Genomic DNA, 25,508 nt, shown 5'->3' with positions numbered 1-25,508 from the left:
CTGTGTCAGTCATTGTCTAAGATTTCATCTTTGTTCTGCTTTCCATTACATACCATGAATTATATGAAATTAATTTAATCGCTACTCCAAACAGAAATTAAATGTGCCCTAATCCAGAGTTACGTTGTTTGCTTTTACAACTGTAAGTCATAAGTAATTAATTTTCCTTGGAAAATTAATTCACTTACCATTCCCAGTAGCATCATATGTTGACACAGGGTTATAGATAGTTTAATATTTTTGTTCAGCATGTTGGCCTCAACTTTGGAAGACCTTAAAGCAAAACAAATTCAAATTTACTCAACTGTATATAATTCAGGGTTATTTAAAGTGAATGTTGTCTTTATTGCTGTCAACCAGCTGACAATGATGATTCTAAAATTATGTTCAGTCTTCCAGAAAACTAAAGTCTATGGACAGATGTGAGTTATTTCTTTAAAAAAAAAAAAAAAAATTGTTTCACATCAGACATTTGGATAACATGGCCACTGGAATGCCATCAGTAGTAGGAAAATTTAGCTCCTCGGAGAATGTATTACAAAGCCTTGTGCTCGAGGCAATTTTTTTTCAGCATGCCTTATGTTGCTTGAGACGCTAGTAGGTGACTCATTATTCCTGTTGCACTCAAAAATGTCTAAGTTGACTTAATTTGGAACAATGTTTTGTTTCCTATGTTGTTGTGTGCTGAAGGGCAGCTCGTTGCAGCTCCAAAGGGGAAAGCAGACACTTGCGTGGGTGGCGCCAGTGCCCACAGCTGACTGTCCTTCAGAGATGGCATGGAGTGGTGTGGGCCACAAGTCTTCCGGAATGAGAGAGGCAGCTTTTAAGTCTAATCTTTCAAGTTTGCCAGGAGGACCTTTTTTTTTTTTTTTTTTTTCTGTGCAGCTCCATAAAACATGGTGTTTATTACTTTGGTTTATTTTTATTTATTTAAGTCTCCCGGGTGAAACTCCAGTGACGGCAGTGTTGCAGTTCAAATAAGCAAGGCTTATTTTATAAATGTCCCTTTGTGGGTTGGTGGCTGCGTTTTGCCTGAATGCAGGGGGTCGGTATCAGTGGCGTTTAATTTAGAATTTTGGGGGTGGAAAGTAGAAATTGACATTTAATTCCAGTGTAAAGTTACTGCTAGATCAGGCATAAAAATATTATTGCATTAGCAATCACAGGAAGAAAATAAACTATGAGCACATTGACAATATACAGTGGTATGGCAGACTTGTGTAAAATAGAGCAGTAGATGTAAGAAAGTACTTTTTCAGATGCTTTTTTTCACCACAACACATTTTTTTCAGGTAGAGAGTGTACAGGAAAGGATTCTATTAGTAGAATTAGGTCCTAGTAATAGTTTCAGCAAAAGTAAACTCATCTGTATGTAGCAAAATTATATATAGAGAATTATGATCGGACATCTCTTATACATTATCTTATACATGCATGCATGTATATGCAATATCGATGAATGTATTGACAGAGCTCTCCATTAAATTCTGTATCTATCTGTTACTTTCAAATTCAATTATTTTGAGTTTCCTGGTTCTACATAAGACACTTAATGCCACGGTGTCTATCTGTTAATGTAAGCAGTCTCAATAGGTATTGCTAGCTGTTGCATTATTATGGCTTCGTTACTTTGAAAAGGCTTCAGTATGATACGTACAAACACAAAATCTCCTGCAAAGAAAATGTCAGTCTGGTGAACCGAGTTTGGCCATGTACTTCTCCTTGACAGTCACGTATGTTACTGAAGCTGCATCCTACCTACCGCACCAGGCTCTTCATATCTTCCTTACCTGGGCTTTCAGTTTTAACCAAGTGCAACTCTTGCTGAGCCTGCAGAAATTGTTCACCTCTTCATTTTCACCTACTCTGTGGTACGGTGTGCCTTCCATCTCGGGAAAATGAGAAGCAAGCACCCAGCTCTACCCTTTTCTTATCCTTTTTTGCGGGAGCTTGTGCTGTTTACGCATATGAGCAGCAGGCTCAGGACAGCCTCCCCCCCATGGATCAGCATTCTCGTCACCCTTCTGTGGTACTGTTATTTATGTAATGTATGTAAAAATGGTGTTGTGTATAAAATATTCTGGGAGCCAACCAAAAACTGTTGCTATTCTTACAAAATTTCTTGGCAGTGGGAGTTCGCGTTTCTTTTGGGAATATTCCTATTCATTTTATGATGACAGTGATTGTCTAAATTTGCAAGAAAAATGAAGTTAAAATAATTATTGTTTAAAAAAAAAATCTGCAGAAACAATTTCTTCAGGCAAAATTTATATTTTGAGTTCTACTGTAGTTTAGGATTAGATAATTCAGAGTTGGCACTAATTCTGAAAAAAAACATTGAGCTATAAAATACAATAGGAAAAAGCCCAAGAAGCTTTTTTACGAACAAATGCATACAGTGTCTCCTAATGTAAGTGCCTGGCTCTTTAGAGGCCACCAAGAAGTCTACAGTGATTGACGTGCATTCTGGCAAAGCTTTTTTTTTTTTTTTTTTTTTTTTTTTTGTTCTCCCCCCTGCAACAGTGTTGAAGTCAGTCAAAGTGTATAGACAAAGCTGAGTGAATACCAGTTTCCCCAGTACAGGGGCTATTTTTTCAGGAAGTCTAACTCAAACCAGATGTTTTGCTTAGACCTAGAGTTTGTTGCTGCCAAGCATCTCATCAGAGGTCAGAGTTCTGGGCTCAGGGCCCTGCTAGAATTCTTTCACAAATTGCTATTCGGTGAGGTTTTAATCCTAATGGAAAGAATAATGTGCTTGTAAAATCTGCAGTTATTACAAACACAGTATACATATTGTGGACTTCAAATGACTACATATTTCATTCCCATAAACAGGGAATGCAGATGAATGCAGTGTGTAATAGTTTTCGACATTCAAACTTAAACCAAGTAGAGAGCTTATACTACTGTTAACCATTTGCATTCTTAACACTCCTGTAAAATGAATAGTAATCTTGACTAACGATTGGCAGCTCGAAACAAAACGAAAAAACCTCCAGTGCATTTTGACTTGTAAGCTGTTTCCTGAAGTAAATAGGAAATCTTATGCTTTTGAGAATGTTCAAAAAAAATGCTCTGCTTGCTAAGGCACTAGGTTTGGCATGGTTTGTTTCTTTCCTTCTTTCCTTTTCTCTCTCTCGGCTTTTAAATAGTTTGGTAGCAACATTTTATGCTCAAGTTAATCCTACTTCAACTATTTCTTCATACAGCTAATTTTTCATCCCCAAAACCTCAGAGTAGGCTGTATATACTCCAGTTTACTTAAAAACAAATGCTGGTGATATGAAGTGATAAGAACAAGAACTAGCGATGAAAAATCTCACTCTAATTTTGTCCTCTTATTGGCAGCGTTATTGATAAACTTCTGATATGATTCTACTGAAGTGAAATTTGAGTGTAAGTTAAAAAAACATCTTAGGTAACTTTGCTAGGGTGCTGCAGCCTTGCAGCTGGAGAAATGCAGAGTGATATAGTATGAAGATTGAGATTTTTGGATATCAGAAATTAATGTATGCTATAGAAAACAGTGCTACAGTGTGACACTGGATGATGTAACTGATATCTCCCTACAGTGAGGCTACAGTGATGAGTTGTTAAGAGTTTTGTGTTGTGTAGCATCTTAGATTTCAGTGAATGCTGCTGAAGAATGGTATCTGTTATTTTCCAACTTGGATAACTGTTCAAACTTTTAACTCTTGTAAATTTGTTCAGTTATATTTAATATAACTGTGCTGCTACATCTCATTCCAATTTGTGAATTTTATGTAACTGATAAATGTGTTTTCATTTTGGTGAAAAGTGTAACTTAAGAAAAAGGTGGTGTCTCAGAAGAGTTAATGTTCTGTCATTCACATGATGATCATAAGTCAGTGACAGTCACACTGAGGAGGTAAATATGTATAAGTCAATATGTCTACGTTAATACTTTAAACTTTGAGACATGCTGAGGTGTTCATCTACCGTGCAACTTATTCTCTTTTTATTTTTATTATTTGATAAGAAAACTGTACAATGAATGTTGATGTTACAGTACAGGTGTTACCTTCCGGGGGGGTGGGGGGAAATCTTTTAAATACTGGTGTAACTCTTCAGTAAGCCTCCCTACTGTCTAAATTTGTTTCACAGCATTGAATATAGAGAATTGTGAAATAAATCAGTGCTACATCAGTGTGGTTATTGAATAAGAAATTGATGAAGCTGATTTTTGGACAGCAAGCTAATTTTCAGAGATAGTATGCATTTGTCAGAGAACAAAATAGCTTTGTTCCTGCTATATTCTTAAAAAAAAGGGAGAATGTGGCCAAAGTGGTATTGCTAAGATTCTTTTCCATTATAGTGTACACTTGTACAAGTAATATTTTCCCCTTGGTTTATTGGGTAAAAAGGACTTGGGTTTGGATGTACAGAACTGAATGCGAAAACTTGAGTTCTTTTAGAATTTGCATTTTGATTAACTGAGAATGGGTTTTTTTGTTTAATAAACACAAAGACATACTACTTTACCTTGGTGCAAGCTGCTGCCTCAAGGTGAGAAAGCAAATATTAAGCATGGATTTTGCAAGTAATATGTACAACCTAATCATTCAGATGCAATAAGAAGTGGAGACAAACTGCAATCTTGTAAGAGAAGCTTCTTCATATTAATGAGTTTCCATTTGCCAATAATTCTGTCATTTGTAACTTGAATCATTCATCACCCCTGCAAATGGTTCTTTCAAGACATTATTTGCAATTTTGTCTTGTGTTTTTGTCCTTGATGTTGTGAAAATGACCGTCTACTGTTACAGGAATGAAAAGAGATCTCATTCAAACATCTTTTGTGTTTCCACTTTCAGTGAAAAATGTTTTTCAAACCTGCAGCTGGTTATTTCTGCAGGAGTTCCCACTTATATTCAGGTTTGATTGACATTTTGAAATGGCAGCTTTTCATGAAAAGCTGTTAACTTGTAGAATTTGGTTATGGTACTAAGACAGACTGACTTTGTTCTACTGTTGGGGCCTGTCCAACCTAAACACAACCCTGCATCTGAATTTAATAGTGCTACTCGGCACAGGGAGCATGAGCTTTTTGCTTTTTTCTTTTCTTTTCTTTTTTTTTTTTTTTAACACTGGTGCTTCTGATGTGTTTTTGAACCTGACCTGATAGGTGCTCATCCTGGTATCTTTTCTGTCAGTAATTGGGTTAGTTGGCATTCTCCTCCTTTCTCCCTCTCCTGGGCTAGCAGGTTGTGCCTCCATAATTTGAGTGATGGAATATATTTTCATTTCACATGATGAAAAAAAGTGGAAAATGTTTTTTAATGACTGCATGAGTACAACAGTGTTTGTCTTAAGCTAAAAGTGACTATCTGCAGCTTTTCTACTATTTATTTTTGAAGTTTGGGGTGTGAGGGCAACGTTATGGTATTAACAAATCTTCTGAGCAATGATTACTGATTTAATTTCCAGTGAAAAACTGAGAAAGCAGTGCATAACATAATTATTCTTCCCTCATCTTTATTGAGTTGGTCTTTAATGTTATGCCAGAATGTTGAAAATGGGAAAGGGAGACATTATGCAAAATCAGTTACCCTCTGCATTTCTTGGCAAGCTTCTAAATAAGGATGTAAAAAGTACCCCTATACGTTAGCTGAGAGGAAGAGGAGTATTTTTAATTTTGAAATAGGTTACTATTTACACAAGGAAACTGAAAAGAGTAGAGATCCAAGCATCCCAGCATCAATCACTGATGTCTACTGTTGTTTTACTCGAGTGTGAGAAGTAAAACAAGGGCAATAGGTGGGGTTTTCCATAGGTTAACTGTACAGTCCTGTAAGAGTAAATCTGTATAATTTGTATAAGAGGGAGCATTTGAAACTTGTTTTATATGGAGGGGAGTAATAGTATCATTGATTACAAGTGATTGTACGTTGTTGAGCTGCTGATTGATTAAAAAACTTATTTTCTGCATACCATAGTTAGAATTTCTGATCAACTGTTCCCAAGCTGGCTAATTACTTTTATAAAATGCTTCTCTATAGATTTTTACCTACCCATGATGATACAAAAATTGATATACTCATCCAACCCTGTGCCACTGTAGTTTGTGTAGAACACTGAGATGTTAATGTAAAATATGTCCCGCTATGCTGTCTCTGCAAATGTCTCCTGTCATTTGCAATATGGCACTGGTACAACCACATTTAGGTTAATATTAAAAACCTTGTGTGTTCTTGCTGTGAAATAAAATACTATTTGCTTGATCTTTTCTTTAAAATTACTTAGACAAAGTGGAAGTGAATGTTTTCTCAGATGCCCGTTTTGTAGTTTCTAAATTTTAAAATGAATTTTTGAGTATCAACCATAAGATAAATTTTACCAATGTTTACAGTTCTGTCTGTAATTTTGAATGAACGCTTGCGAGCTTCATGTGAGCTTTCAAAGTAAAAGCGAAAGCATCCTGGTTGCCACCTGGACGTTACTGTTAAAAACTAATACACGCCACCACTATTCCTCCAAGCAAAGACAGAATACATGGGTACAAGTTTTTCGGTATACCCTTAAGGTCACTGTGAAATTCTAGACCAATTGAATTAAATGGCAAACTGCCCACTGACTTTAAATGGAGCCAGGATTTTGCCCTTTAACTCTCTCAAGCCCTAAGGGCAAGCAGATTTCATTCTTAAACAGACCAAACATGGAGTGTTTCAAAGGAAAGTTGAGCTGTTGTGAAGTTTGACCCAAACTGTGCAGAATGCAAAGGGCAGCACAGGGACCTTGAACTGCACTTGGAAGTAGAAGGGGTACAGGTAAACGGCTACTGTCCTGTTGGATGCAGTGGAAGGTAGTTACCGCTTTGAAATGCTGTCTTCCATGTCATTTTCTATAGGAAAACATTCTTTTCATGTGTTATTGATTGCAAATGAACATTCTTCATTTAAAAACGAGTAGGAGAATACAGAGAGCAGGAGAGACTAACCGGTGTGCTGCCGCTTCACACTGTTCCCCTGCAGAGTAAAATGGATTGGGTTTTTCTTATGACTCTCCCAGCAATAGGACTAAAATTTAAAATTGATACTTCTATTTTTATTTATTATGTATTTAATGGTAACTCTTTCTGGTGTTCTTTCGTAGCATTCTGTGGTAAATGTTCAATAATGTGTATGGTCATTTCACGTGGTGTCCTTTTTTTTAAAAGAAGGGTCTGTTAAGACAGAATGTTTATCCATAAATTAAGGAAGGACTGAACCATTAGAATGATTTGCTGTCACAGAAATCTTGGATTACAAGATAAAGCATACATTTAGGGTCTTCAAACTCACTGGTTTTACAAGAGCAAGTGAAATACTTATTTGCAATGGTTTACGTACTGTATATTATTATTACAGAGTAAAATGAAAATTCTTTGGTGAGCCTGGACTTTCTGCCCCGTTTAATTGGGGCAGAAGAATTAAGCATCCTTATAACACTTTTTTTTTTTCTCTAATTCATTGTTTGAGGTTATCAGGCTTTATTTCAATTTGGTTTCCTCAACTTGCACAGAAATGCTGCTGTGAATCAAGATTCTCATACCTGTTTGGTCCCTTAAGTTTAGCATAAATTTAGACATTACAAAACCTCAAAGTAGGTGGATTGATAACCTGGACATTCTTTGTAGTATTAAAACTCTCCCTATTTTAACTTGGCTGATGGATGCAACCACTTATTAATGAGCTGGAGGGTCGAAGTTAAGGAAATGTTATTTCCATTATGTCCTCCTAAATTTCTGTCTCTTCAGTGGAAGAGATTTATATCAGTGACAGGTCCTGTTTATTCCTAAATCACAGCGAAACACTACTTTTAATCTTAATTAAGGCTGTTCTAAAGCAGCATTCCTGAACATGCTCTCAGTCATGTCTTCTCAGAAAGTTTTAAGTTGTCAGGGTTGCCCTGCTGCCTTCTGTCTCTGCAACAGCTTCTCTCTATGGTGGTGTAGTAAAGCCATGTTGATTTATGTTATGTATATATGTTACAATGAATGAATATGTTGGGGATATCTCGGGTAAGTCTGGTTTTGCCGTAGCTTTTCCTTACTTACCTTAGGGGCATTGTTAGAAGTACTTTACTCTGAGTAGCACTGTTAAAGAACCCAGGTATTCTGATGAAAACACTTGTAAGCGTGGGTAAGAAGGGTAACGGTACAGATTTTGGCCTGAAGTGTGTGCAAAATCATATGTCTGTGCGCTTTATTTTCATAGCATTCCTTCCCTCTGTGTACACATCATTAGACTGTCTTTCTGTTTTATCACATCCTGAGATCTGATCCTATGTTGCTATTACTAGGTACCATATAATTTCCCAGCTCTATTTAGTAAGCCACTATGCTTCTTCCATAATCTGTTCTGAAAAGCCAGTGTCCCAAGTAAATGGCATATCTTAATGTGTTGTGGGATTTAGTTTTTCAGGGCTTTTGGGAAGAAGTATGCTGAGGTTTCTACCTCTTGGAGTGTCTACAATCGTGCATTTTAGATACCTTTCAGAATGGCTTTTTTCTGTGGGTGGGGTTTTTGCCTTTTTTCTTGTAGGCATAAAATGCGAGGTACCTAACACATAGAAAATAGATTCATATAAAAATGATTTTAAAATACGAATGCTTTATGGAGCCTTTGAAACAGTTGGAAATGAGTGGATTCTGGGCAAGTGCAATAGTCTTCTGAAAATGCTAGTGTGGATTTACATTCCTGATATCCTAAGAGACAGCAAGTTGGAACTGGGTTCTATTAGAACAGTCTTCTATGTGACAAAGGAATTTTGTTACAAAAATTTCAGGCTGTTGTGTAATAAGTAATTTTTGCATAGCAATCTTTTTGCAGAATTTGTGCTGCTTCTGGGTTAGTAGCTATTGGAAATGTTCTAGTGCTGCAGCTGTCCAGGAGAATTCTTTCAGTGGCTAAGACTTGCAGACAGAATTTCAGATTGAGAAAATGCGTATTTTAGTGCAGTGAGGTGCAGCGTGTGCAAACAGGAAGATAAAGAGGAAGAAATTAAACTTTCCTGAAATGTCTGAATTGTGAGGTATCCATTTCTTTTCTGAGGCATTTAGAATTGAATGATGGAGAAGACTGAAAGTACTTAAAGAAGATACCTGTGCATAAGCCATCACGAAGAACAGTATCAGTTGTAGCTTCTTGTTTGTTCCAAGTATAAATTTCAAAACAGCTGATGTGGCTAGGAACATTTTGTCTTCCTTTGAGAAACACTTTCAAGGGGAACTAATTGTTTCTTTCATGTGATGTGACATAATCTAGAGTCTATGTGCAACACCCTCATTTCATTTTCCTAACTATCTGTATTTCAATATACTTTGGACCAGTTTTCCATACCTCATACCTAGAGGTCATCATTACCCATATAACTTGAACCATTTGGATGTTGGTTTCCAGTTCTCTTTTAGAAGTATACATGCAATAATAAAAATCTGCTCCTCATAAATCATATCTAACATAAAAAAAAAAGAAACCAAACCCACAAACAAAACCAAACCAAAGTACAGGGTATTTTTAATTTTTCCACATACTTGTTTTACAAAGTCAGTATCTTGGGAATATATGTAACTGAAACAATTTTGGAGCCATTCATCCTATTTGGTTGTGCATGTAAGGTGGTCTAGTTGATGTTGCTAGCAGTTAAGTAGCAGCAGGAGAACTTGGCATCAGCGTTTGGAGACATTTTTTTCCCCACTGCTAGGATTTTACTACATCTGTGGTGTTAAATAGTTTTGTTTTCCAACTTCTTGTCCAGACCTTAAGTCTCTTGGTCTGAGGGGATAGCATAGTAGCATCTAAATCTTGATTCCTACCTGAAAATAACTTATGAAAGAGGGCAGCTGAATTTTTATCACTGAACTGGGCATATGAGCACTTCCTCTGGAACAGGATATAATGGATTCAGTTACGACACTTTTTTTTTTTACTCCAGCTGCGATAACTAAGACAATTGCTTAATGAGAAGTGGTTATTGGCTTCTAAAGCAAAGGGGATTTAGAGCTATGTTTTAATTGTTTCCCACTGATGCATGGGACAACTCAAAGCACAGATATGACAACATTTGTAAGCTGACCCTGGACCGTGCAATTGGAGAACATAGCGTTCAGTGTGTGAACATCATAAAATATTGGTGAGGTAAAATGTGTGCTGGTTGCTTCTGGGTAATGATGCTGAGGCTGCAGACAGGAAATGAGGAATTGTAGTCCCTTCTTTTTCATTTACTACCTGGGTTTCAGAGAAATTCTTGTGGTTTTGATTTGTCATCTGTAAAACTGGGACTGTTTTCAGGTACCTATATCTCAGTAGTGTGAAGTTTAGGGATTCTGCAATGTCGGTGCATGTGTGGCTGTGGCAGGGGAGGTTATCGATGTTCTAATTTCACAATACCCTAGCAAAATGAGTCCCTGTACTACCAGCTATGAATTTTCTGCCACTGAAAGTTTGGGAGAAGTTAAAAGTACTTTTACTTTTAATGGTTTGTGAAAGGACTTCAGAGTTTTTAACAACGCACTGCTTAATGCGTAGATTTCCTAGACTCTCGGGAGCAGAATCTAGGGAATCAACAAGTGGATGCTAGAGACTAAGTTCCGTGACTGGTTTGCTCTTAGTTACAGGATGAGTAACTGGAAAAATACTGTGTGTTCTTGTATACAGCAGCTGTTTGGTATGTCTTTTCAGGTTGCCTAATACCCCAAAACCCAAATCTAAACCTGTTTAAAGGTTGTGTTCAATTACTGGTAACTTAAAAAAAATAAATTAATTGAATGACTTCCATCTTCAGAACCTTCAGCTCTGTTTACAAGCTCCTGACTGAAAGGATCTCATGTCCTAAAGAAGACTGAATTAGAGTCAGTTCAGCGTTTTTCATTGCTAATGACAGCAAGACACAAATCATAAAACTCCGTAACTGGATCCTATATATTTTGTGATGGGCAAGGTCTTATACATGTTATTTTAGACTAGTAGTTTATATTTATACAGTAAAACACTCCGAAATTTCTGTCTTTCTGTATTCAAAAGGCTAACAGAAATGAAAATAGTACTCAAATGAAGACAGAAGCCTGTTAAGCACATCACCTCAAATGAATTCCTTATGTACATGTAAAGTTATTCATATATGTAAATGTTTAGAAAGGAATGTTGAAACACTAAATTCCTGGTTCAGCTAAAACCCTTCGGTATTTACATCTATTTTAAAACAGAAAATGATATTGTTGAATGTAGATTTTAAACCTATATCAGAACTCTGTGTGTTCCAACTGTGGTGTATGAACTTGAGAGCTTTGCTGTGGTAGAAAACCAGGAAGAAGAGATTTGATAAGCTTCCACATCATCTCTGAACTCTGGTCTCTTTCTGTCGTGACATGATGTTAACCGCTTTTCAGAATTGCAGCTAGCCCTGTTCTGCTGCAAGCATTACGTCCTTGCCTGTGTGAGTCAGAAAGCAAGCGTCTTCTGCCTGCCACTGCAATACAAATGAAGACAGACCAGTCTACATATGGCAATTAAAACACCTTTGTATAACGTTTTTTAACTTGCACATCAAATACTTTAAAAAATAATAATAGTCCCTAGGATGAGGGCTGACTAGGGTTTTTTCTGTTTTGTTTTAAAGAAAATAAGCTAACAATGTTAAGAGGAAATTGTTCTGGTTTTGTGATGGAAGAGCATTCCAGGCAGCACAGAATCACTAATGCTATTGTTTTTAGGCTGCATTTTCCTCTTGTTCTTGGCTACCTGTGTCTTTAAAGGGTAAAAAAAAGAGCGATATTCTGAAACTTTTCTTCTAATGGAGCTTCATGTTTTCTCTTCCTTGAACTTTTCTTAGTTTTTACAATCATATGAAAAGCTAATTTTTGTTGTTCTACATCATCTGAACTATCTACCATAGTAACTGAAACATTCCCATCTCCACCTAGATTCCCTTTTTAATTAAGGTGACTGGATCCTGCAAACATTTAAGCATATGCTCAATACTGAAGTGGCTTATCAGTAAACTTTGATACATCTTTACAGTTGAGTAAACTTAGAAGTGTGTATTTATGGGATTGCCTTTGGATGCAAGAATTACCTGTGAACCTCAGGTGGTCCACACCAAATCTTTGTGTGGCTGAGACTTGCATCTTTGGTGTTTTCTCGCTCTGAGATGAGTTTGTAGGCTGGGAATGGCATTGGTTGTCCAGGTATCCTTCTTTTACATCAGAGGGCAGAAGTTGCTTGGGCCAGAGTTAGTGATGATGACTTGCCAGGCATAGCGGTTTTCCTCATCTTGCCGTGATTTGGATTAACTCTGCTCTTTGCATCAGCCTAGCCAGCCATGTGCTGTACCCCTCACCACAAGACTTGCACTTGAACTTTTTTGCCAAGCTTTGTGTGTTCCAGAAGGTGAAACTTGGCCATAGCTGAACTAAGGTGTCTTAGTTGTCTAATTTCTGACCAGAGCAACTTCTGCCTTGTGTGAGGAAAAGTCTAAAGCTTGATGCCTTAATCTAGGTTATTTAGAAGAGCAGCTGTCTCATGGTGTTTTAAAATACAAATTCCACACAGAAAGGAACATCCAAAAATAAAGATTTTTTTTTAATATTTAAAAATTATGGATTCTTATAGTATAAGTAATAATTTGCCAAAGCAGAGGCACATTGAATAAGCCTATCTAATCATTAATCAAATGATCCATCTGGTACCTCATCTCTTAACTCCCAGTCCTGCAAAGCACAGATAAAACTTCTGTGGAAGTTCTGTCCTTAATTAATGTAGTGGGGCATCAGCCAGTGATTTCAATGCAGCAGGCCTTGACTTTTGTATTGCGCTTCACCTTGAAAAGTAAGGGTATGCTTCTGCAAATGGAGGGAGGCAGACATAAGTGCTGCAAAATCAGAGATGGTTTTAATTCCCTTCTTGCTCAATGATATTCCAGCTTGCAGTTGTAAATGTTTGTACAAAAAGATAACTATATTCCCCCTACCTTACAAACTTCAGCAAAATCAAACCTGAGGCAGTACAGTTGCTTTTTGGACTAAATGCTTTTATAATTAGAATTCATAAAGATATCTGGTTTTAAAGTAGTAGGGTTTAGGAGTTTCTAAATTATTAAATCTTAAATTCTCAAATACTTTATTTCTTATTTTAGTTTTTTAAGGTTTCCCAAGATTGCCTAAAACTTGTTTTGGTTAAGCTTTAGATCCTTTATGAAAAAAGATTTTGCAAGGGAAATCGAGGTCAATCTTTAAAATGAACGATGCTGTCTGCTATCAGATTACACATTTGCAATGAATATATCCATATATGCAATAGTTAAAGGCTCTAACTTTGTAAGTAACTTGTAAACTTTGTAAGTCAGTAATAATAATAATAATAATACAATGATTACTTATAAGTCTTCCACTAGAGAATACCTAAGAAAACATTATGTTCCAAGCAAGTTTTATTAATTTGTTGCACTACAAAATTTTAGACTATTTTATATGTTTACAAATAATTTAAACACTATATATCTGTAATGTTCTAAACAAGACTTTTGAAGGAATTTCCAGCCCTTGAATAAAAGTAAAGGTTATGTTATGAGGCTACGAATCACAGCGTCTGTCAGGGATACAGGGAAGATAAGTGCTTTTTGATTTGTGCTTTTCCCTCCTACCTGCTAAGATCTTATTTGTTTAAAAAAAAAAAAAATGTATATTGTAAGAGTAATCAGTTGCTATTTCCATGCCCAGGGTAGCACATGCATTATTCTTGTTTGTCATTCTACTAGTTCATTTTGATTTCTCACTTTTTATATTATGCTAATCACTTCAGTCGTCACGGTCATATACTGAAATGTCGCTTGGTTTTGAGAATGCAAGAAATGTTGGTGTTCTCGTTCCCTTGTAAAAATCGTCATTGAGGACTTAATTTTTTTTTTTAGTGCTGACAAGTTAGTGCAGCTAATTTATTATTCAGTCCTGCCAACTCTTCAACCTGCAATGTGCAAACATTTTGCTTCTGCTATATATGTAATAGGGAAAGTACTAAACACACTTTTTAATACCAGTTTTGTTAAGCTTAGTGCAGAGCAGATTTTTAATAAGGCACAAACTTAGTGCATCATAGAGATTTCTTTTTACCAATTAATTATTTATGCTTTTGCTTTAAATATAACTTGCTGTTCTGTGTATTGAGTGGTGCTGAAGTTGGTTTCAGTTATCAAACATGTGGCTGACACAATGGACACTTATGTACTCTGCCTGTCAAATCCATAAACACTGGTACTGAACAAACTTCTGTTTTCTCACGTTTCCTGCTTTTCTGTCAGCTTTCAGTCTTCCATGGGTCATTCAATAAACACTACCCTGGGTGACTTTTTTGAATTGCCATATGTCAATCAAAATGATGTGCGTGCTTTTCAGTAAGCAGAGAAAATAAGCTTGCATTATTTGAGTTTGGCAGTGTCTTCTGCAGGACAGTGTCTTGCATTTGGTTTCATTCCTAGCTTATTTTTGCCTTTAGCTATGCAGTGGAAGAGGTTGGGGAGGAGTGCCCCATGAAAGCAAAGGAGGAGCCAAATAGAAGAGAGGGAGAGAACTGAACAGCGGGATTTCAAAGTGCTCTTTAAGTATATTTAAGTTGAACTGATCAACTTTAAAAAAAAAAAAAAAAAAAAAAAAAAAAAAAAAAGGTGGGGAGGGCGTTGAGAAAAGTCAAATTACCTAAGAGCTTTTTCCAGCAAGTGTTTCAGGAGGTGGTGTCACATTAAATAAAAAAAAAAAAAATCCCTTTTAATTGTATCATGACTAATTCTGTTGGTGTGGGATTAAAAAAGAGCTGAATGTCGTTGTTTGGCATATACATTCTTTTCTAATGAGGGAATGGATATGTCATTGTATTAAATGTATTCACAGTGCATTGCTGATATGAGTCACCTGGTGTAGCATTGCTAAGTGTGTTTGTATACTAACTTTGAGAAAGCCAGTGAGTGCGAGAAGTTGCTTATATTAGACATCTAGGATGCTATAAAATAGGTTTCAACTGTACAAATCTTTCCTTTCTAGAAAATACCCTCAAATGAATTTGTATTTTTATTGTAGTTTTAATAATATTGCAAGTAGCACATTCCTTGTTAAGATGAGTGAGAGGGACCCCAACTTGTCTTCAGTGGAGCTGGAAGAAGTGTGTGTATTTATATAGACTTTTACCATGCTCCTCACATCTCCTGGGGGCTCTCCTTGCTCTGAGTTGGAACTTTATATCCAGGAGCTGCTGTTCCTCGCCCATCTGCTGCAGGGGGGTGGATGGTCGCTGACTTCAGACTAAACAGAATTCTCACAAATGACCAGGCTCACCTGGGCTTCATGACTTCTGTGTTGTCCCTCTGGAAATGTACAATTCCTCTTCCCTCTATCAGTTTAATCTTTTTTTTTTTCCTCTTATCCTTCAGCATTTTTCAGGAAAGTCCCCAACTGAATTTGTTGCCTTTCAGCCATGTGTTCTATGCAACTCTACTCCTGATGGTCCTTGCTTTATCTTTCTGGAGTGTTGCGTGGTATCCCCTGTATTTGTAGAGCTTTAACAGCCAAAAAATACAGCTCTGGACTGAAATTGAAATGTAGGCTTTCTACCTAGCAGTTTGGGCAGTCACCTTTGCTACTTATTGGAAAAAGAAAATGTCCCCTGAGATCTCCAGGAATTATGTAGTTGATTTATAATTGCAATTCAGATTGCTGCCCCTTAGTTGCATAACAATATGCATTGGAAAAAACTGGTACCTGGTCTGGAAAGAGGAGGATGGTTTTGGATATGTGTCATGTTCTGCTAGCTTGTTCATGTCAAAGAAGTTAGCTTTAGAAATCAGGCATATTAGCAATGGGTTTGAACTTGTGTAACAAGCTTAGCAGTAGTAGTGTGTTAGGACATAAGCACAAGTAAATATAAGATGAATTCCAGCAACTTGCAAGTAACTTGAAGCATTTACATGATCAACATGCATTTTTGGTTTCTTTTTTTTTAATGTCAGAGCTGACAGACTTTGTTTTTGTTTTATAATTTTCTTTGAAAATATAAATCCATTTCTCTCTCTTGGGATACTCCAGTAGTAGTAATATGCTGTTAAAATAAACAGAATTTGGATTTTTGAAAACAAGAAATGAGTCAGAGTTAAGTACATAGGATAACAATATATCCTATAACAATATAACATTAGGAGAAACCACAAACAATCTTCAAAAGAAATTCTTGAAGTTAGGTCCTTTTATCAAACATCAGAGGGATAAGCTTGTTTTCTTAGAATCTAACTGAAAGGGATTTTCCAGAGGACGCTGGAACTTTCCAATGTTTCCACTTGACATGTAAGGTGCATTTTTAATTTTTTCCTAATTCTGCACAAGAAAAGGTACTTAGCATTAGACTATTTGTGTTACATTAGTCCTGCTGTATTTAAGGGCTTGTACTGAATGCATTTTGCTTTTGTGGTTTCACAAGCATTTGGAATGCAGCTAATTGTATGTAGGCCACAGCACTAGCAGAGAATGTTTTTCCCTTTTTTAAATTTTAAAACATGTTTCCATGGATTGAATTCTGTAAAATAATAGTTTTGAACTTTGCTTAGGATGTGCTGTCCCACCTAATTTCTCATTCAGTAAATGTCATTCAGGCTGCACAGTTACCCACTTTTTAGAAAGAAAAAAAAAAAAGTATTTTTTCAAGAGGCATGTTGGCCAGTCTCAAATGCCAAAATTAAAATTCATGGATACAGAAGTTAATGGTAGTTACCAACAAAATAGTGGTTTATGAGGTGTTAGAAGTGTTTCAGGACTTACTTAGAGACAGAAAAAAATAAATTGTATTTACTTCATTGAAGGTTGACTTTTGGATTCAAAGGACAAGTGAGGCATAACTTGATCAAAACCCAAGATGGATTGCCTGACATGCAGCTCGGTCATATTTAGGATTAACATTGATCTTGTTATAATACTGTTATGCCAAGCCTGGGTCAAGAACCTGCAGGTTGCTGCCCAGACTTGAGAACTCTTCGCCTCCCCACCACGTTGTGACCAGCATCATTAGGTCATGTCTGCACTGCAGTTGTAGGCTCTGCAGGGTACGAATAATTCTTGTACAACAGTGTTGGAGAGTGCTTTGCTTTGGCTCCTGGGCATTGTAAAGTAATAACTATGCATGGGCTGGTCGCGTCGATGTCTACTAATGTTTGTAAATGTAAAATAATAGGTATTTAAGAATTGCTGTGTGTAGCAGTAGAATTTTAAGCTGTTTGAATTTGTCTTTCAGAGACACGTGCAATCGTACCGTATTTTCTGAAATTGTGAATTTTATAGGGAACCAGGAAAAATGTTACCAAATGCATTACACTTATATTGTTTTAGTATTTGTGGGATTTTTTTTTTTTTTTTTTTTTTAGGTTGCCAAAGGTAAAGAGCTTAGTGTCGTTACTTCCACATAAAAGCTTCCAGTTATGGTTGTTCTAGTCTAGCATTAGTAATCTAGTGTTTAGTGTGTTTGGTCAGGCAAAGTTAGCCAGTCTACTGGTCCACCATCTATGTCTATGCAGATTGAGTAAGTACAGCCTCCGGGCTCCCTGTGAACAGTGTTTTTTTGACTTGATAAGTTTGTCATGCAGATGACAAATGTATCTTTACAGAGTCTGTACTAGTATACTTCTAGAAATAAATGAGCTGAGAGGCTATTTAAAATTCTGCCTTCCTTTTGTGTACATCAACAGGGTTTTGAAACTGGAAAATGGCTTTCAATTACAACACCCTCTCAAGGAACAGATAGATTTTAGCAATATTAATTAATTCTAGCGAGTGTTTGTAGCTCTTGAAACAGAGCAAAAAGGAATCATTGCTCTCTGCTTCATCCCGTATAAAAGAAGATAGCTGAAGTTTTGGGTGATATAATAATAGGACAAAACTATAATGTGCATAATAGGCAGGTGTTCTTAAACACTGTTCTGTAGTGTTAAACATTCTGTGCTCTATTTAATGAAAGTACATGAGATGAAGTTATATTGGGTTTTTTTAGCACAGAATTACAGAATGGTGGTTTTAAAATATGCAATATAATATTCTTTTTCTAGTAATTTTAATAAATTTACCACAGACTAATTTGAGCGGTAATCAGGACCAGAAATCAAAATAGCAGCCCTTGGTTTTCTTCCAGGTTCATGAACTGGAAGAAAGTTACATTTGGTATATTTGGGGTACTCTTCATAAAAATATTAGAAAAATATAATGCTTGAATTTCGTATACTGGTCAACTACAATTATTTACTATAGCAGTTTCAATTAAGTAATTTAATTTTATGTATATTGTTCCCAGGCTCACTTGAGAATTCCTTAGAAAACAAAACCTAAAAATACAGTTACAGATATTTCTAAGGGCAGATTAATATCTATAGTCCTCCCCACAAGAAACTCAAACCAAATAGATGTCTAAGTATTTCCCAATGCTATGATGAAGCAGGGTGGCTTTGTTTTCTGGAGAGTGATGCTAAATGAAAGTTTGCAGATTTGCACTCAACGTCCTGCAGTTTGTGGCAAGTCCCATATTTTTGGTGGCCTTATTTTCCATACATTGGGGGTGTCAATCCTTTTTATTCCTTGGAGATCATAATACAAAATGAAGTCTTCTCCTCCGGATTTACTGTTCCGGCTGTGAATATTTTAATGGTCTTAATTTCCAAGTATCCTTTTAATAAAACCTTAGTGATTTATTTGGGTGGTAAATTCAAGATGGTGTTTGAAAATCACACCAAAGGACATGCTCCGTACTTGTGAAGCATAGCTGTCGGGGCACCTTTTGTGCTTGACTCTGAGGAAGCTCCTGGTACGAACAGTTCAGCTGGCCAAGGGAGCTGGTTTCTCCTGTTTTTATAAGGGCAGTTGTGGTATTTGGTCTATAGATCAAGACAGTTAATAAATAAGAGTATTCTGATTAAAAAGAAAATACTTGGTAGTTTTAGTGGTGACATCCTCATGCATAAGGCTGCATTCAGAATTAGTGTTAATATGAAAATGTTTTCTTTAAGAAGGATTTGAAAGGATCAGCTGATGCAATGGTCTACCACGCTGGTGCATGGAGGGGTCGTTGGAGGCTGTGCAGCATAAAATTCTGCATAAGCACATAGAAAGTAGCCTTGCATATTGGACTTGGGCTTTATTTGCACAGGTTTTATTCTGATGTGCTTGAGAGGGATTCCATCTTCACAGACCTTTTGTAGCGAGTGGCACGGAGTATGTGTGCTTCTAGTAGTGTCTGAATAATCTGATACTACCCCAGTGCATATAAATAGTACACAGAAGTATATCATATCATATCATCTAACCTCTGATATTTGAGAAGATGAGTGAAATTTTTTGAAGACTGGAAAATACACTGCACTTGAAACCTTTCTGAAGTGTAACCTGTTAGCAGTAGAAGTCTTGACAATGATAGCAGGGTAATGTTTTTAATTAACTACTTTTATAAACTAAATTCATAACACTTCTCTGTGCTGTGTACCATTGTAAAGAGGGATGTAGAAATTTCTTCATCATGGCAGAAGGAAACTGTGAGGTCAGTAGCTGCGTCTTAGAGGCAGATTTGCTGTCTGGAAAGATTTCCTAGAGTTTGCAATTTAGCATCACTCTCTAGCTGAATGTATCTTACTTCTATCAGGTATGAGTAGCACGGGGATTTTTTTAGCCATGCTGTCTTATGCTTATCCTGTTCTGTCAGATCTACCTATTCACTTTTTTTTTATCCATACCTTCACATATGTGCCATGATGTCCATTCAAAGTGGTACGATTCTTATACTTTGGAGTAATAAAGAACAACTTATGCCTGTCTTGTGTTGGTTTTTTAATGGCAACTGTCAAGTGGCAATAAAGTTAAAGGATGCAAATCATCTTCGAGAGACCTGAGAACTCCATGTCTTCCTGGCAAAAACAAAACAAAAAACACACACACACACACACACCAAAAAAAAAAAGACCAAAAAACCCCAGGTGAACATCACCATTTTTCCAAACTGTTTGTATTCTGTCACCTGAATTTTACACAAACTATTGCATCCACAAACTTAAATCTTCAGATAAATGCCAGCTTTGCATTTGACACTGAAGATCTGTGAGCACTGATCTTTCTTCCACTGGCAGAGGTATTTCAGGACGCTTCACTTTTGGTTGTGATCTATCCTTTCCTGGTTTGGTGGGAGTAGAGTTGGCTGATGTGCTACCTAAGTTGACTTTCAGCAGACTGGAAAGAAAGCTTCTGCTGACTCAAGTCTCATGCAAAGAACTGCTTAGAAAGATTAGGCCAAATCTATGGATTACTGTCTTTATTTACACCCTATGCTATAAGGCATCGTAGAGACGATGGCCAATGTTTCAGTTTTGAATCACCTAACTGCGTGTTATTCCTTCTAAAGAATGACCATCATCTTAAGGAATGAGACTGAAACAGCACTCTACCCCAAGCTTTGTTACAGATCCTACTTTATATTCAGAGAAGTTATTTTAGACCACGCTTTTTTCAGAGGTGGCCAAGAACTGCTACAGTTAATGGAACTTGTGAAACTTGATAATCAGCTTCCAAGTACCTTGGAGTTAGTAGCCTTTTCTAAAAGCAGACAGAAATTTTGAGGGTTTTTTTTTTTCTCCTTCTGCCTTCCTCCATCACAATGAAAACAATTGTGAAATTAGTATCTTTATTTTATTAAATTTTTAATTTGTGGTTCATCATGGAAAATCTAACCCACTGTTTGGCAGCTGTACTTGGCAAAGAAGAGAAAATGTGGGTGGTGTTTCTGAGCAGTTTTGTTCTGGTACTGTGCATCCTTGCATGAGCATGTGTGAGAGCTAGAAGCCTCTAGCTCTAATGCACACCCAGCTGATGGCAGGAGGAGGGAATATCTAGAACATCCTCACTAAGAAAAGCTGCATCTTCAGTAAGTGAGAAAAATAGAAACATACGAGGCCTTTTTAGGGTGGGGGGCTTTGTCTGGATCTCTTTATTCAGGAAAGAAGCCATGGTGTTGCAGTAGCAACACATTAGTAAGTAAAAATTGACATTTGATCTGCAAAGCGTCCAAGTGAATTTTGTGCTTGTAAGACCAAGACTGTGTGCAAATGCAAGTACTTAGGCATGTATGTGGCTTTTTGCATGCAAACTTTATATAGGAGGAGTAATATTGGCGAAATTTGCCCTTCCTGTTTGTAAGTAACTTTATTATGTATCACCTCATGAAAATACATCACATTACCATTACCTGAAATGAGGGGGCTATGAAATATATTGCCATAAATTTTATGATTGTTTCAGTTGTTAACTGTTAACTGTTGATGAACTACCAATACTAGTAGATTGGGATTGATGCTGTTGGCATGTTAAATTCAACTATGAAATCTTTAAAAGGTCTGAATGGCTTAGAAGGTAAAACAAAGTAGTGGATGAAGTGCTTGGTGTCTTGGCTCACATCCAGCTTGATGTCCTAAATGAATGCATCACAAAACCACAACAGATCAACCCAGATTTACATGAGTGATGTATAAGAGCCCTGAAGCTAAGCCAACATAGTGATTGAATTAGCTCCTGCATTTAGAGAGACTTCTCCCTCCAGGTCAGACTTCTAAGCACTGATGGGCTTGTGTGGGAAACTAGGAGTTATAGATTGAAGTATGCCTACGTTGTGAAGGAAAAGAAATCTCAGAGCTTCAGAACTTTTATCTTTGACAAGTGTGACTGATTTTCTTTTTGGGGGGAGGAGGGAAAAGGGGAAACACTACAAACAATAATGGAAAACCTGGAAGAATTTCCATTAGTGGTGCTTCAGTCAGGGACCTGCCAATCTTCCCAGAAATATCTGTTCAAAATCTGAAACCTTTTGTTGCCGCAGGGCTGATATGTACCTTATGTATTGCCCACCCTCATACAATACATGGCTTGTTCTCTTAGTAAATAATAACTGTACTGTAGGGTAATGCTCATAAATAGGACAATTTTGCAAACATTTTGTGTGCAGGTGCAAAAGCACAGCCTTTGTGATCTTGTCTCATTTTTTAAATATTCTCTTATTTTTAGTAAACTGATATTATAGGTAAATAAATGCCATATTAAAGACAAGGCATAGTGGATGAACAGAAGCATTACTCGTTTTGAGTAATCATTCTGTGTTTAATGTAGTTTTGTTTTTACATGATGCAGGGAAATAGTTATTGAACAAAAAAAATATAGTAATGTGAAGTGTCTTATTCTAGGGATTTGTATCATGACAAAGACATTGCAAAGAGGTACTGGAGACCTTTTGAAAATATGTTCTGCAATCTGTGTTTTTAACTGGTACTCTCACATGAGATATTGATAGGTTCCAGCAACTATTTTATTAATGTTAGCATTGTTTGCAGTTCTTACTTATGTATGCTTCGATATTTCAGTAACCCGATATCTCCATTTTTGTTTCTCAGCATGATGTATCACAGACTTTGCTCAAAGCAACTCTGGACAGTGTGGTTGAAGAGTGTGTCAGCTTTGTAGGAGTTGATATTAACATCTGCTCAGAAATACTATTAAGGTGAGTCAAACATTTTCCTATTCCAGTAATTACATGGCTCTGGATCACAGAGTCTCTGTTTAGTCTGCCATCTGACTCAAGCTCAGCTGGAGCAAATGGCTCTTGTGTTAAACTGCCAATTACATGAAAATGACACATTAAGACAGTATTTCACTGGATCATTAGAAGTCAGTTTTTAAGGGTATGTGTGATTCTCCAGGGTAAAACTATTCTTCAGAGATAAACAGCTATATAAAAACTTTTAACCAACACTGCAATTTTAGAAAAACTTGGTATAATTGATTTGTATTTTTACACTGAGAAAGGGATTTTCAAAGGTACTTTCTGTCTCTTAGAAGGTATTTTTATAGGTACTGCTAAGTGGAACAGGTTGTAAAAATGGGTGAGGAAAGGAGAAAAGGAAAGATTTAAGGGGAAACTGCTGAAAAATGTATCCCTTTTCACTGATATTCTTTTTTAAAGTAGTTATGCCATACTTACTTGGAAAATGTTATGGACTTTTTCTCTTGGTTAGAAATTAAAAGCTCGTTCTCTTTTTTTGAGTGTGTAGAATTGAGAATCATTTAGTTGAGCAGCCTCTCAGAAGAGCAAAGTGTTGCTGTCATTCTCTAGTAAAAGAGGAAGAAAAAGAACGTCCACAATCTAAGTAGTGACAATTATAATAGGTATCAAAGTTAGGAAAAATGTGTTCTTGCTAGCAGTCTCTAATTTTTTTTAACCCCTTATTTTCATTCTTGAAAGCATCTTTCCATACTTTGAAGAGGCTCTCTGTCTATTCTTTTTGGTTTTCCACTTTGTCTTCCATATTCTTTTTCTGTGTGTGTATCTAATTCTTAGCCTGACTCCCGATTTACCTTCTGTCTTACTTTCTTTCAGACTTAGATCAGCTATTAGTAAGAAAGAAAGCAGCACCTACTGGTAAATGAGGCTGACCAGCTTTCACTCATGAATAAAACCCTACCTGAGCAAGTGCTGTGGGTGAGCGCTGTCAGCCTTCTGCAGGGTGCAACTGTATTGTGTACTTCAGTAGAGGGTGCCAGGCTGCAGTGCTGCTGTGTCTCCACAGACCTGTGAACGTGGAGTGACACTGTCCAGTCATGGTTACAGGTGGTAACCATGTTGGCTAAATACTTAGTTTGTTCTAATTAACCTGGTTTATGATGCTTGTATGCACATGCCACGTCAAGTTCTGGACCTAACTTGGTCCTCAGCAGTTCAATTCTGCTGTTCTGTGTAGATGGGACCTAAGGTTCCCTCAGATATACAGTGTATGAAATTGTCACCCTAGCTGGAAGGCTCACAGGGCTTTCTGCTCACGCTTTCTGATGCATCAGATATACTTGTTGACACCTACTACACATGGAAGGGGTGACAGTGCTACAGTAATTGCATTACTGCTCAGTGTCGTACTTGAAAGACTTGAGATCATCAGTGAAAAATTCTGTCAACTCTGTGTCATTTTCCTTTGTCAGTGTAAATAAGCTGGATTTCATAATGTTTCTAAGAAATTTTTTGAGAAAATTCCATTCCTAAATGATTAATATTTTGTCTGTGGTTAAAGGTGTGTCTCTCCAATTTAATTCTGAGGTTTCACCAACTTTGGATTATTTTTTTAACTTTTTCTTGAGGATGAGAATAATGGAAAGATTTTTGACTATTCTTGCCAGGTTTGCTGGTGGTGTTTTTCTAGAATCAGCCCGTGCCATTCCACAAACAGGTCTCTGCTGCCACTGACTTAAAGCAATGGCATCTGATATATAGAGCCAGATGGGTGACATTTCCTTCTCTAGTGCCAGGAGTAACTGCCCACCACAGCTCTTTTCCCTCTTTCTATGATTAACGTACTCCATACACAGAAAGTCGTACTCACATGTATGTAAAGAAAATGTGTGGCAAACCCACTGCTTCCTGAAGGAACTTGGCTAACTGCAGTTGCAATTCACAGGTAAGTTCTTTGCCAGATCCAAGCTGCCCTCAGAACAACTCATGCAGCCTGTTCCCAGCTGCTCTTTTATCTCAAGAGCAGCTGAGAGAAAAGGAACAAGCTGTGTGGATCTGTTAAATTGTGTGAGGAAGGCAAGCTGCTCCCAGGCTGGATAGCAGACGTCAGCCCTTCATGTTGGGGCAAGGTGTTGCGGTACCATTGGAAGAGAATAGCTGAGAGGGGTCTGTTCTCACAGGAGCCATTTATCTGTCCTGAACCCTCCTCCCACGTCGTTTCCTGAAGAGGGCAGCTGGGGGCAGGCCATAAGACATGACAAATTGAGTTGGCATTACAGAAATAGCCAACAGATCATAAATTACACATCCCTGGCTTACTAGTTAGGTATGTGCAGAACCCTATTGCTGTACCAAGTCTTGTTGACTTGAGTGGATTCCTTCCACAGAACTATGAGAAGGTATCATTTTTCAGACTGTGCCTTCAGCCTGGGAGGTTATTAGCAAATTTCTTTTTTTTTTAAGTTTTGTAAACCAGATTTTCTGCAGTAATGTGTATCCTGGTAATGGATAGGACTTGTATTAATGGCTGTTCAGTGGTAATAAATGTATTTCTGTAAACTTTCAGGCACATTGCAGGACTGAATGCTAACAGGGCTAAAAATATAATTGAATGGCGAGAGAAGAATGGACCATTTATAAACCGAGAACAGCTCAAAGAAGTTAAAGGTCTGGGTCCCAAATCCTTCCAACAGTGCGCTGGCTTCATCAGATTCAATCAAGAATATATAAAGACCTTCTGCAGGTAATAGAGATGTTGGCTATCTTGACTAAGTAGTCCAAAATATTATGAGAAGACTTATTCCCTTTCTGTTTTGTATTCAGGCTTGAGATTTGAGGAATCCTAGGCCTTTTTCCTCTGATAGACAATGTCTTAACAAATAAGCTTCATTAAGTCAGTAGTTGAGCATAGGTCTTCCACTGAATAATCATGGTTTATTAGCCTGTAAGTCAAGGTTTCTG

At 37.0% G+C, this 25,508-nt stretch overlaps 1 protein-coding gene across 2 annotated transcripts in view; it reads left to right on the top strand.

Annotated features, from left to right (window-relative positions):
* Positions 1–25,508, top strand: part of SRBD1 (S1 RNA binding domain 1) — a 132,854-nt gene that overhangs the window by 90,168 nt on the left and 17,178 nt on the right. For both annotated transcript variants that reach the window (XM_035891267.1, XM_009635668.2), the window contains exons 17-18: positions 22,441–22,547; positions 25,114–25,290. In XM_035891267.1, coding sequence (XP_035747160.1) covers positions 22,441–22,547; positions 25,114–25,290 — 284 coding nt within the window. The remainder of the gene's footprint in view (positions 1–22,440; positions 22,548–25,113; positions 25,291–25,508) is intronic.

The sequence above is a fragment of the Egretta garzetta genome, unplaced genomic scaffold (assembly GCF_000687185.1).
Source record: "Egretta garzetta isolate BGI_Z169 unplaced genomic scaffold, ASM68718v1 scaffold123, whole genome shotgun sequence".
Taxonomy (NCBI): domain Eukaryota; kingdom Metazoa; phylum Chordata; class Aves; order Pelecaniformes; family Ardeidae; genus Egretta; species Egretta garzetta.
Note: the sequence above shows the minus strand (reverse complement) of the source record. Positions and strands in the feature narration are given on the sequence as shown.